The sequence below is a fragment of the Macaca fascicularis genome, chromosome 12 (assembly GCF_037993035.2).
Source record: "Macaca fascicularis isolate 582-1 chromosome 12, T2T-MFA8v1.1".
Lineage (NCBI taxonomy): Eukaryota > Metazoa > Chordata > Mammalia > Primates > Cercopithecidae > Macaca > Macaca fascicularis.
This window is the reverse complement of record NC_088386.1, coordinates 91,768,546-91,782,739: the sequence shown is the minus strand read 5'-3', so window position 1 is coordinate 91,782,739 and position 14,194 is coordinate 91,768,546. Positions and strand designations below refer to the sequence as shown.

The window sequence follows — 14,194 nt, the reverse complement described above, 5'->3', positions numbered from 1 at the left end:
TATTTTTTCTTCTTATGGTTCCCAACACTTATGACATATTTCTTCCTCTTGGCAGTCACTGAGACCTCTGAATCCCCAGTTTCAACCCCTCTAAAGAATCACCACCCATTCCATCATTCATTCATTCAACAAACATTACTGACCACCTACTGCAGTGCATGCTAGATACTGTTCTTGATGTGGTTGTAGCAGTGAACCAAAGAAGTAAAAATATAGTAATAGTATTTTCTAGAGTGAGTTCCTATTTTTCAAATAGAATATACTTGCGTATTCCCAAATATACCTTACAAATTTGACGAATAACTGTATAAATGTTTTTGCATGATCTGACTGACCAATTTTATCTTATTTAGATTTAATCCTCCCCCCAAAAAACCTGTTGATTTTATTGATATTTCTGCTTTATGGATGACCATAAGTAACTGACCCTAAGTTATATTTATTGCAGGTAAATAGAAGAGTTAGGATTTATGTTTCAATAATTCATTCCAAACCTAGGAATTTTTCACTGTGCCTTTTTCAGTATTCTTTAAATTTCAGTTCTTTAGAATTTATTTATTTATTTATTTATTTGCATTCTGGCCCCAAGTATTCTGCATGAAGCTACAATACAGGATGGTATTGGCTAAGAATGAAGATTCTTACTCATATTCACATTTGTTAACCTAATTATACTTGTTTCTAATGTAAAATGAGTGTAATAACCATGTACCTCACATGTTTGTCATGAGGCTCAAAATAGATGATATGTATCTAAGAATTCATGTATATGAAAACATACATATGTATGAATACATATAGATGTATATATATGAGAAGAGCATAAAGAGCTACTTTTTTTTTTTATCTTTATTGCAGTGAAGGCAGGCTGCAACATTATTGGGTCATAAAGCAATTCAGTTTTATTTATTAATATTCAAGTATTAGTACCCAGAATTTGAAAAAGAAGTCACATCGCTTCTTTTCTTTTCTTTTCTGTTTTGAGACAGAGTATTGCTCTGTAGCTCAGGCTGGAGTGCAGTGGTGCCATCTTGGCTCACTGCAACCTTTGCCTCCCAGGTTCAAGTGATTTTCCTGCCTCAGCTTCCCAAGTAGATAAGATTACAGGCAACTGCCACCACGCCTGGCTAATTTTTGTGCTTTTAGTAGAGATATTTCACCATGTTGGCCATGCCGGTCTCGAACTTCCAACCTTCAGTGATCCGCCTGTCTCAGTCTCCCAAAGTGCTGGGATTACAGGCATGAGCCACTGCGCCCAGCCATCGTCACTTATTTTTTTCTTAAAGATCTCTCACTTCTCTGCCCTGTCTTTAAGTGTAGTGTATTAACATTTATATAGTTGTATGTCTTTTACTTAACAGGTACAAAATATTTAAAAGTGTTCAGGTGAATGAATTTTCAAGTCTCTGTTCTTTGAATTTTATTTCAGTGCTGCAGGTGGAGAAATTTTCAACCTGTGTTTACCTGAGTTGGCTGAAATGGTTTCTGAAAATGATGTTATCAGACTCGTTAAACAAATACTTGAAGGAGTTTATTATCTACATCAGAATAACATTGTACACCTCGATTTAAAGGTAATGTAACATGTGATTTAAAGTAATGCAACATCTGTGTTGTTCTTCTGCTCTTAGTATGCGCAATTGCAAACTGGTATTAACAGGAAACAATGGTTGGTTCCTGGTTGTCGAGACTGCACTGGTGTGCTCTTTGCTTACCTGTGTGCTACATGGCCTTAATTTTATATTGGCAGAAAGGAGAAGACTGCATGTGTGAGCAGCTCAATTTACTGGGCTCTTAAAATGCATCATTCCTGTGTTCTAATCCTACATTAGATGGAATTATTATTCCATTCCATCCCACTCTTGCAACCACATCCTGGACCTTCTTATTTTAAAATGCCGTCTATCTCTGAAATGCTCAATTATGTAATCTCCATCCCTGAAAATAAATCCTGCTAATCCTTATTCATTTGCTGCTATTATTTTCATTCATTTTTGTCTTGAGATTTTCAGTCTTTTGGCTCCTTCCAGATCATTCAGGCTGTTTACCCAAACCCTGAACCTCTAGTCTCTGATCTCCATCTCTCATGTTATCCTTTTCTCCTTCTCCATCTCTCATGTTGTTATCCTTTTTCCTTATCCTTCCTCCATAGCCACACAAGGACCTTAAGATCTGAATCAGTCTGTCTCTCATTTCTTAAGCATTAGATTCTTCTATTTTTATGTGGTCTCCTTGCATGATCCTTTGGCTTCTACTACCACTTTAATAATAATAATAATTCAAAAATCTCCACCTGCAGCCCAGGCCTCTCTCTTAATTTCCAAATCCTCTTACCGCTTCTTCAAAAGATAAAACCCTGTAGTTCTGTTTTGGGCCCCACTATGGAGCCAGGGGGACAGTATTTACCATCTAGTATCCCTGCTATTTCCCCAACTGATAAAATATTGGAAAAGAAGCAACATAGTAAATGCCAAGATAATCATGCTCCCACCAGCTTCCTGTTGGGTCATTTTCCTGCTAACATCAACCCAAGTACATTACATAGCATCGCATAGCCCTTGAAGTCCGGGATGGCATATAAACCTGTGATTGACAACAACAGAACTAATTACCTTTACCTTTTCTCCTGTAATAGGCTCTGTGCTTTAATAATAAACAAGCATGAGATTGTCCCAAAATTAAGTGACTGTTATAATTCTTTGCACAGATTTTGGGAGCAGCACCTTGGCAAAGGTACGGGTTATGACAGCAGCAGGGAACTTTGTAATACGCCGTGGGCCTGCGATAGTAGTAAAGCAAAGTCACGTGGTTCTAGGAGGCAGTGGGTGAGGTGTACTATGCCTCTTACTGTCTAAGCTAAAGCCAGGGAACAGTCAGACCCGGCTCATCCAGAATCATCACATTGTACTGAACCATTTTTCGTTTCTGGAAATGTTTACATGCTCATTCCTTCATGCCTTCTTTAGTGCTGCTCCCTAGAGCACCTTTCTGTTCTTTTTTTTTTTTTTTTTCCAATTCTTTAGAATTTATTTATTTATTTGCGTTCTGGCCCCAAGTATTCTGCATGAAGCTACAATACAGGATGGTATTGGCTAAGAATGAAGATTCTTACTCATATTCAAGTTTGTTAACCTAATTGTACTTGTTTCTACTGTAAAATGGGTGTAATAACCATGCACCTCACATGTTTAACTGCACCCAGCTACCCAGAGCACCTTTCTAACCAGCATACTCTTTCTCAGCTTAAGCATCATCTGTACTGCAAAGCCTTCTTGGAATTTCTTATTGACAGAATGAGGTAGTCTTTTTATTACTGAGTATTCTATATCTTAATCTTTCCATGTAACTTCTTTTTTCTTCAAACCTAGAATCCTTTTTGGGTGTGGTTTTGGCTTTATGCATCATTGAATAATAGTTCCTCCGAAGTAGTAAGTCAGTAAATGTTTGATGCATGACTCAATATACTCAAATTATATTGACTCATGACTCAAGTGATGATTCCACTTAATATACCTCCCATCTGAGACTAGTATGCTTTTATTGTATATTACTTATCATGTTTTTGTTGTACTTTATTTAGCCACAGAATATATTACTGAGCAGCATATACCCTCTCGGCGACATTAAAATAGTAGATTTTGGAATGTCTCGAAAAATAGGGAATGCGTGTGAACTTCGGGAAATCATGGGAACACCAGAATATTTAGGTAAGAATTTCCTTTTATTTTCTATGCCATTTTGAAATTTATTAAGTAAATGATACCTCTGTACAACTATATTTTAGAGCATGTAATTCGATTCAGTTAATAGGATTTAATTGGTTCAAGTATTTTGATACATTAAAACTTGGTTACGACACATTTAAATGAAATGTATTGAATAAAAGTATGAAACATGTACAGCAATTCAGGGGACACTGAATATGTAAGTGTACAAGTTGAACATTTGTGTATAAAGGCTTTGTACATAAGGAAAAAAGAAACGAGTAAGAGGGAAGTTAGGGAAAAAGAGAAAAATGGAAAAAGAAAAAATGCAACAGTCAAGTGGCCCATGATTGTCTTTGATGCCTGGCTGTTGGCTAGATCTCACTTCTATTTCTCTCTGGTCCCAATTCCAGAGCTGTTCGCAATACAGATATCTTCAGTTTAAACTTACAGGAATTGTTAGCCGGCCTCCCCATTTTTATTGCTGCTGCTTTAAAATATAAGGTTTTGCATAGGATTGTGAAAGTAGGGTTTTGAAGAGTGCCAAAAAGAACCTTTGATTAGGTAATCTGGGTATATTGTATGAAATCAACAAATTAGATTATGCATATGAAAGGTTTTTAAGTTGTATGAAGCAGCATATAAATTTGAAGTATTTTAACTTACAATCTTTTTACCTTTTTTTGTTTGTTGTTCATACTGACGTCCCCCTGTGGACATTGAAAAGATACAGTTAAACAGAACAGATGTGACTCAGCTAGGCAGCTGTCTTTTCCAAAAATAAAAAACAGAGAAAATTACTAACTTTTGAATGCTAACTGGGGTCCTAGAATAAATGAATGTAATTATTGGTAACACAGCTCACAGACGTATGTGAAAATGTTGTAGGTGGTTTAACAGAAGCTGACTGTATATGATTTAAAGGCTTTATTAATAAAAATGTTAGGCTTTAGGAAACAGTTTCTCTTTGGAGAAATTATGAAACCGTATTATGAAACAAACTTATTTTTCACTCATAAATCCTAGTTTGAACTCTACTAATTTGAAATAATATGGTAATGTTTAGAAAGCATAGAGAATTTATTTTGCACTTTTTTTGGCAAGTGAAGACAGCAGAAAATTAATCACTTTGGAAATTAGGTCCTTGATAATTTAAGAGGAATGTTTAATCCACTTGAAAATCTAGCATTTCTGGCCAGGTACGGTGGCTCACACCTATAATCCCAGCACTTTGGGAGGCCAAGGTGAGTGGATCACTTGAAGTCAGGAGTTCGAGACCAGCCTGACCAACATGTTGAAACCCTGTCTCTACTAAAAATATAAAATTAGCCAGGCATGGTGGCGCATGTCTGTAGTCCCACCTACTTGGGGAGCTGAGGCAGGAGAATCGCTTGAATCCAAGAGGCGGAGGTTGCAGTGAGCTGAGATCATGCCATTTGTACTCTAGCCTGGACAATAAGAGCAAAACTCCGTCTCAAAAAAAGAAAAAAAAAAATCTAGCATTTCTGAGCAACAAACTTTGCTCATAATGTCATTGCAGATGCACATGATTCTATTACCCCAAAAGAAAAACCTAAATTAGTCTAATAAAATAATGCAAATTAATTCCAAAGTAATAAAACTAAATTATTTTTTAAATTCTAGCTTCTAACATTTTACTTTTTTATAATTGTTTTTTCTCAGATTAAACTTAATGAGTTTAACTACCTAGCCACTAGATACTCCAAGAATAGTATCCGTGTTTTTGAACCATCTGATCATATAATTTACTCAATATTAGGGATGTTTAAATGTCCAATCACAAGATAATTAATACTGTGCTAAATTTCTATCATCTTATGTCACTAGACTTTCCAAAATTAAATCCAGTTATAATTTTTTTTTTTTCCCCCGAGATGGAGTCTCACTCTGTTGCCCAGGCTAGAGTGCAGTGGTGGGATCTCAGCTTACTGCAACCTGTGCCTTCCTGGTTCAAGGGATTCTCCTGCCTCAGCCTCCTGAATAGCTGGGATTACAGGCATGTGCCATCACACCTGGTTAATTTTTGTATTTTGAGTAGAAGCAAGGTTTCACCATGTTAGCAAGGCTGGTCTTGACTGTGACCTCAGGTGATCCACCTGCCTTGTCCTCTCAAAGTGCTGAGATTACAGGCATGAGCCATCATGCCTGGTCCCAGTTATAATGTAATATAAAGTGATTTTCTTGTTTTAAAATTTGTCAGTATTGAATTTAAATTTTATCTTCTCTTTCAGCTCCAGAAATCCTGAACTATGATCCCATTACCACAGCAACAGATATGTGGTAAGATTTTGTTAGTTACCTAAATACTTCTTTATGGAAAGTTGGGAAATGTATATTCTGAGATTCTTTTACTCCAAGAGTAAATAATAAGGCTTTCTTCAAAAGATTTTATTTGAATATCATTATTATGCTACAGGAAAATATTTACGTATCCATTCTTTTTAAATAATACTTAAGTTCTGAGCCAAAAGTATGGAAATAAATAGGAAAATCTCTCTCTGTGATGAAAACTCAGTTGAGTAAAAGAACAAAATAACTGCAGTATAGTGCTACGTGTTTTAGGATAAAGGTGAAATGCTTAATAAGCATAGAAGCAGCAGCAGACAGTCCATTGCTGGGCTCCACCTCATGAAGGGAGACATCTGATCTAGGTCTAAAAGAGTTGGCCAGGAGTGGTGGTTTAACACCTGTAATCCCAGCACTTTGGGAGGCCAAGGCAGGCAGATCATCAGGTCAGGAGTTCGAGACCAGTCCGGCCAACATAGCAAAGCCCCATCTCTACTAAAAATATGAAAATTAGCCAGATGTGGTGGCGCGTATCTGTAATACCAGCTACTCAGGAGGCTGAGGCAGGAGAATCAATTGAACTGGGGAGGCAGAGGTTGCAGTGAGCCGAGATCATGCTATTGTACTCCAGCCTGGGTGACTAAAAAAAAAAAAAGCTAGAAGAAGGTATTTGTTAAGCAGAATAATGAGATCAGGCCCACCCAAAAATGTACTTTTATGAGAGTACATCTCTGGGAAATTGTGAGTTTTTGTGGCTAGCAAAGAGAGAATATGATAGGGAATAGAACCAGAACTGATACTGGAGCTTCAGTTGAGACCGCAAAGGGGACTGACTCCACAGACCAGGTGGAAGGTTTAGACCTTTTCTGTGTTCTGTGGAACTGCTCATGCGTTTGCCCAGGAAAAAAGATGATATGGCTAAATAAGTTGGTGAAACATGTACTATATTGTCTTTTTCTGGCTCCTGGGCACCAGACTTACCATTAACATATTTACAGATTTTTTTTTTTTTTTTTTTTTTGAGACGGAGTCTCGCTCTGTCGCCCAGGCTGGAGTGCAGTGGCCGGATCTCAGCTCACTGCAAGCTCCGCCTCCCGGGTTCACGCCATTCTCCTGCCTCAGCCTCCCGAGTAGCTGGGACTACAGGCGCCTGCCACCTCGCCCGGCTAAGTTTTTGTATTTTTAGTAGAGACGGGGTTTCACTGTGTTAGCCAGGATGGTCTCGATCTCCTGACCTCGTGATCCGCCCGTCTCGGCCTCCCAAAGTCCTGGGATTACAGGCTTGAGCCACCGCGCCCGGACTATTTACAGATTTTTAAATGTTTACAGTGAAAAAATTTGCCTGCCCAGCTTTGTGCTTCGCCAAACTTGCAGCCTCTATTTGCGCAGAACCTCTCTTTACATCTCACAAGTCATTACTTTGCCATTGGAAACCATTTAGGAAATGCTGCAGCAGCTTTGTGTATTCCACAGCAGGTATCTGTGTGAAGGATAGATGGTAGCAATAATATTATTTATTGAATACATTGTATTTATATAACACGTGCATTCCCTTGTATTCTCTTTCTGTGAGGCACACTTTGAGATCATTATTTTAGTTTTAATAATATAGGAACTTTGAAAAGCAATGTAAGTCTGTAGTTTAACCGTACCAGTTTTGAGGAGAGGAGTATGTTGAATGTCGATTATACTTTATATAAATGTTTAAAAATTAATATACATTTTAAGTTCCCCTCCCTTGTTTTTCAGGAATATTGGTATAATAGCATATATGTTGTTAACTCACACATCACCGTTTGTGGGAGAAGATAATCAAGAAACATACCTCAATATTTCTCAAGTTAATGTTGATTATTCAGAAGAAATTTTTTCATCAGTTTCACAGCTGGCCACAGATTTTATTCAGAGCCTTTTAGTAAAAAATCCAGAGTAAGTAATAATTTGTTTAAATATGATTACAGATTTGTTTAAATACTATTACAAAATAAATAATATATGCCTATCAAGAAAAGTATATTCTAAAATAGTATAAAATTATTAGAAGTATGCTCAAGTTCTAGGTAAAATGAAGAGAGAGGTGGTATGAGCAATCATTAACAAATACATAACTTCAGATACGAAATATACAACAGGAGATTTTGAAGTGAAGAAAAGATTTGAGTTATTTCTCTCACAACCCACTACTAATCTCTGAAATTACCTAAAATAATCAGACATAGAAATTTACAGTACACATGGCTGGTTATAAGACTTTATTGTAAATGATTTATAGTTAAATAATTTTACTTACATAACAAGTATCATTTACTGATTGTGAAATCTTGAAGGATTGGATGCCCTTTGACAGCCTTACAAAAGAAGCGAGTCAGCTGGGCATGGTGGCTCATGCCTCTATTCCCAGCACTTTGGGAGGCCACAGTGGCCAGATTATGAGGTCAGGAGTTTGAGACCAGCCTGGCCAATATGGTGAAACCCCATCTCTACTAAAAATACAAAATGTTAGCTGGGCATGGTGGCGTGCGCCTATAGTTCCAGCTATTCAGGAGGCTGAGGCAGGAGAATTGCTTGAATCTGGAAGGCAGGTGTTGCAGTGAGCTGAGATCGCACCACTGCACTCTAGCCTGGGTGACAGAGTGAGACTCCATTGCAAAAAAAAAAATTATTTGGAAAGCAGTTAAGCACCATCTTTCAAAATATAAAGACCCAGTAACTTTACTAGTAACTCATCCTATGAAAATAATTAGAGAAGCTCCCAAAAAACATTTTCTCAATATTCATTGCAGCATATTTATGATAGCAAAATGCTGGAAGCTTCAATGGGCATCTGGTTAAATAAATTATGGTGTATCCATATGGAAGAGTACTAAATAATACAGCTGTTAATAAATATGTTAACTCTGTACTGATGTGAAAAAAATGCTTGAAATGCATTATTGAGCGAGTGAAGAAAGCCAATTGTAGAAACGGAGTATGTGAAGCCGTCTGTGTGTGTGTGTATGTATGTGTGTGTATATGTTTGTGTGTATGTATATGCACATATATGTAGAAAAAATATCTGGAGGTGGGATGGGGGAATGAAAAAAAAAAAATTTTACTTTTTACCGTCATGAGAGATAATATGGTGTAATGCTTAAAAGCACAGACGCTAGAGTCAAAGTTCCACTTGACCATTTACAGGTTAGGAGATTTGGGGTAAATTTCAAGCCTCCTGGTACCCTACTTTGCATATTTGTTAAATGAGGGGAATAATAGTACCCATTTCGTTAGTTTCTTGTGATTGTTGAATGAGTATTTGAAGCATATAGAATAGTCCCTGGCATATAACTAAGCATTCAGTAAAAGTTAGCTGCTATTATCATTATTATTCTCTTCTGTACTATTTGGATTTTATATTATGAGTATGTTTTATTTTCACAATAATTAAAAAATATGTCTATAATCTATCCAACTGAAGACATTTTCAATTTGATTTTTAATTCTCAATTTTCTCTTTCTGCTTTCTTTCAAAGGAAAAGACCAACAGCAGAGATATGCCTTTCTCATTCTTGGCTACAGCAGTGGGACTTTGAAAACTTGTTTCACCCTGAAGAAACTTCCAGTTCCTCTCAAATTCAGGATCATTCTATAAGGTCCTCTGAAGACAAGACTTCTAAATCCTCCTGTAATGGAACCTGTGGTGATAGAGAAGACAAAGAGAATATCCCAGAGGATAGCAGCATGGTTTCCAAAAGATTTCGTTTCGATGACTCATTACCCAATCCCCATGAACTTGTTTCAGATTTGCTGTGTTAGCACTTTTTTCTTTGACTCATTTGGACTGAATTTGAAATTTTATATCCACTCCAGTGAGATTATGGTTTGTAGCTTCATATATGACATGTTTATATTGTAAATGCACTTTTGCATAGAATAATTTAGGGAGTGTTTTAATGTTAAATTACTAGTTGCTAGCATGTTATGGTTTCATATCCTGAGATAGCTCTGCAGATAAGAAAATATTTAAATATATGACAAAAAGTAAAATTGTACATGTATGTGAGTTTACATGTTAATGAAATAAGTTCAGATGAACTTATCACAATGTTTTGCATATCAACAAAAAAGTGGCTTCAGTTTTATTATGGTTGGTATAAACTGAACGCAAGACATTGGACTTTAAGGGGTTCTCTCTCTAAGGTGACTCTTATACCATGCCTTATCAACATAATTTGTTTAGGAAAGCATTATGAAGTTTAAGCCAAAGTAATTTCTACTTTACAGATGCTCAAGAGACATTTTACAATTGAAAATGTTTTTCAATTACAAATATTTTGAAACTGCATAAGATTTTCATTCTCTATGGTCTGTTATATGAGAGAGATCCTTTAACCAGAGCAAAGAGGGAGTTAGAAACCTGATCAGGGATATTCTTTACAAGTTGGAGCAGAGAAAAGAGTAGCATGGCTTCATTTTAACGCAAATGTCTTTTTCCTCCTCCCAACCTACTTGAGATCTGATAAGGTCTGGATGGAGATATTTGGTATGCAAGTGTAGAGTTTTTTAAACCTCCAGAATTTCTAGGTAGAAGATACTTAGGTAAAGTTAAATATTCTCTATTTTTAGGCAAACATATTTATTAATTGAATATAGAAGAAAATGTTGACACACTCAGACAGCTTACTGAATTTTAGATGTCTTCTGTATCTTAGAATACAAGTCAGTCATTCAGAGTTCTAAAAGTGTGCTTAAAAAATTACAGCACCGGTAGGTCTATTAACACAGTGCCGGAGTCAGCAGTAGCAAGACTAATGTGATCATAAAACATGACGTTAGGCTCGTCTGAAGTTCTTGTGTGAAATTCCTAGTGAGTGAGGAGGCTCAGCTTAAAGCCATCTGCAGAGTGGCCCCTCATTGTGGTCTTTTGCTGGGACAAATGCAAGAAAGAGACTAGGGAGAGCAAAATGTTTGCTTATGGCTAGAGACTATATCCAGCCCTAATGATGGGGACACAGTCCTTTTTGGGTAATCTTTTATGAATTTTCACCTGATGACTGTTATATTGGTCTGTTATCATGTTAACTGTGATCTCATGACCGTGTTGCTGTATCAAAAGAAATATTTTGACAAACAGTAACAACAACGTGGTGTTCCCCCTTTAGACCTTTAACTTCTCAAAATTTTGGTAAGTTTCCAAATTCTTTAATAATAACTTAAAACCGTTTTGAATAACTGTCAGGTCACTTTATTTGACCACATGGTGAATTTCTTTAACATCTTTGGCATTTGTTAAGGAAAAGTTTTTTCTATTTGTATATGTGTGCACATGTGTGTATGTATAGGTGTATGTATATATCTATAGATAGATACAATACATTCTTTAGACAGTTTTCAAGATTCTTTGCTGTGGTATATTGTGCTCAACTCAGGTGCCGAAGGAGTTTTGTTTGTTGTTGTTGTTGTTGTTGTTGTTGTTGAGACGGAGTTTCGCTCTGTCGCTCAGGTTGGAGTGCAGTGGCATGATCTCAGCTCACGGCAACCTCCGCCTCCCAGGTTTGAGCGATTCTCCTGTCTCAGCCTCCTGAGTAGCTGGGATTACAGGCACATGCCACCATGCCCAGCTAATTTTTGTATTTTTAGTAGGGATGGGGTTTCACCATGTTGTCCAGGCTGGTTACAAACTCCTGACTTCAAGTGATCCACCCGCCTTGGCCTCCCAATGTGCTGGGATTACAGGCGTGAGCCAGCACGCCCGCCCAGGAGCTCTCTTCTTATGACATATAAATTATGACATTTATATTCTTTATATGACTTTATATTCTCTTCTTATGACATTTAAATTCTTTATGTAGTTTGTTGGTCCAACAAACCAGACATCATATAATCTAAATTGAGCCCTTGTATATCTAAAACTGATGAGTTGTTTCTAAATTGTTGATTGTCCATTTACTTGCCTTTGGTATTAAGATAATGCAAGTAAAGCTTAGTAAGTCATTGGATAATGAGGAAATGATTATGTTTCTGAAGACCATATTGTATTTTTAATTTTTAGAGGAATTATGCCATCCCCCCAAAAATCAAGAAATATTTGAATTTTAAATTATAAGCTCATTTGTAAAAAGACACTTTATACCAACTTTCTCTTTCTCTGAAAATCTTAAAATAGTTTACATCTACCTTTAATTAGTAGAATACAGAGTTGTAAATTTCCATGCCTTTTTTCCTAACATTAAGTTTTATAGTAGAAAAGCAACTAGTGGTTGCACAAAGATATAAAAATCCAGTCTTTTTACAAAGGTGTGAATTTAAATAATTTTATTGATTGAAATATGAAAATAAACCAATCATTTAAGAGCTTTTTAGCAAATGATTCAGTTCTTACTCTTTTTCTCCCAAGATTGAAAAGCATAATGTATTTCTCTGAAGTAGGAATCTAGAGAGCCCCTATGAGTGGACAGATGTCAGTAACACTTGAACACATGCAAAGATAAGTGTTATATTGTGATATTTTAAAGTTTAATTTGCTTTTTGGGTAGGATCCCTAAATAGATAGGATTTTTAAATAGATGATATATACATGGCAATTACAATTGTCATTTTAATTATTTTCCCTACAATAAAAAACCTAGCTCTGAGCAGTGAAATTGTAATGGCACTTTAAAGGAAGTAAGCCGTTAACTGTTCTCTAGTCCAGCGATCCCCAACCTTTTTGGCACTAGGGACAGGTTTTGTGGAAGACAGTTTTTCCACAGGACTGGGGGGATAGGGGGATGGTTTCAAGATGATTAAAGTGCATTACATTTATCATTAGATTCTTGTAAGGAGCATGCAACCTAGATCCCTTGCATGTGCGGTTCACAATATGATTCGAGCTCCTTTGAGAATCTAATGCCATGGCTAATCTAACAGGAAGCTGAGCTCAGGCGGTAATGCTTGGCACCGCCCCCCCGCCCCCCACTTTCTGTGCAGGCCAATCATGGCCTGGGGTTGGGGACCCCTGCTCTAGTCAGTAATGAGATAAGGTACTTGTGCCAGAATATAAATCAACACATTGCTTCCTTTATTAAAGACATCTTGTTATTTTTAAAAAGTCAACTGAGCCAGTATGATTAGTGATGTAATTGATTTTCATTCTGGCACAAGCCTCTTTCATTCTGGACAGCTCACAAATAGTTAATGGGCCATGCTTTGAATAGCCTTCCTCTAAGCAACATTTATAAATATTGATATTTTATAACTGTTTACATTTCTTCTGTTTATTTTTGAATTTTCAGTTTGATATCTTGTCCTTATTCATTGTTGTATAAACAACTGTACTTTAATTTCAAGTAGTAGTAAAATTATTTGACTTCAGTTTGTGGGGATTATTATCAGTTTATAATTTTATAAAAGTAGTTTAAAGAATAATTGTAAATTTTACATAAATTACAACTTCCCTGCCATGGTTTATTAAATAATAATATTGCTTGAGGCATATAGACAGACATTATTATGAGTATTCCAGTAAGAAAACTACATCAACTTGATCATTCTGGCTAAAAATTAAAAAGCACTTTTTTATATCTGTGGTTGTCATTTATTTCAAAGCATTTCTAAATCTATTGTTCTTGAAAGTATGTCTGGATGTTCTATCCTTTGACATAGGTCATCTATGAACCCTCTTTGTGTCTAATAAACATATCTGTAAAGGCATGTAAATCTGAAAACAATTATTCACTGGCATCAAGGAATAATTTTTAGAAAATGTCAATGAATGAATTTAACTGTACTACATGTTGCACTACAGTGCACTACATGTTACACAAAACATGAATGAGGGATTCTTCAAGATATTTATAATCTGGTTGTAGACTAAGGAACAGTCAGTTCTCATTATGCATGGTAGTTATGTTCTATAAAGTTCCCACACTTTAGTTACTAATCATTGCTCCTTGGGGAAATACAGAGTTAGGTTCCTGCAAGGCTCTGTTCATAGCATTTTAAACAATTGATCAATACATAATTTTGTGTATTTCTATTTAATCGTACTTCATTTAATATATATTGTTGGTTCATTAACATTGAACTAACAGGCAATAGCACTGTAATTCATGCCTGAATGAACTTACCTAATGTGTTTTTGAGGGAGAAGGAAAGGAAAAATGATTGGAAAAATTCAGACTGCAGAAGCAGCCTGCCTGAAAAGTCACACAGCAATAGGCAAAAAA

The 14,194-nt window shown here is 36.2% G+C and overlaps 1 protein-coding gene across 1 annotated transcript in view; it reads left to right on the top strand.

The window, feature by feature from the left end:
• Positions 1–13,549, top strand: part of STK17B (serine/threonine kinase 17b) — a 38,008-nt gene extending 24,459 nt beyond the window's left edge. The window contains exons 4-8 of the mRNA XM_005573803.4: positions 1,430–1,574; positions 3,581–3,707; positions 5,957–6,005; positions 7,761–7,940; positions 9,521–13,549. Coding sequence (XP_005573860.1) covers positions 1,430–1,574; positions 3,581–3,707; positions 5,957–6,005; positions 7,761–7,940; positions 9,521–9,803 — 784 coding nt within the window. The 3' untranslated portion in view covers positions 9,804–13,549. The remainder of the gene's footprint in view (positions 1–1,429; positions 1,575–3,580; positions 3,708–5,956; positions 6,006–7,760; positions 7,941–9,520) is intronic.
• Positions 13,550–14,194: the final 645 nt, after the last annotated feature.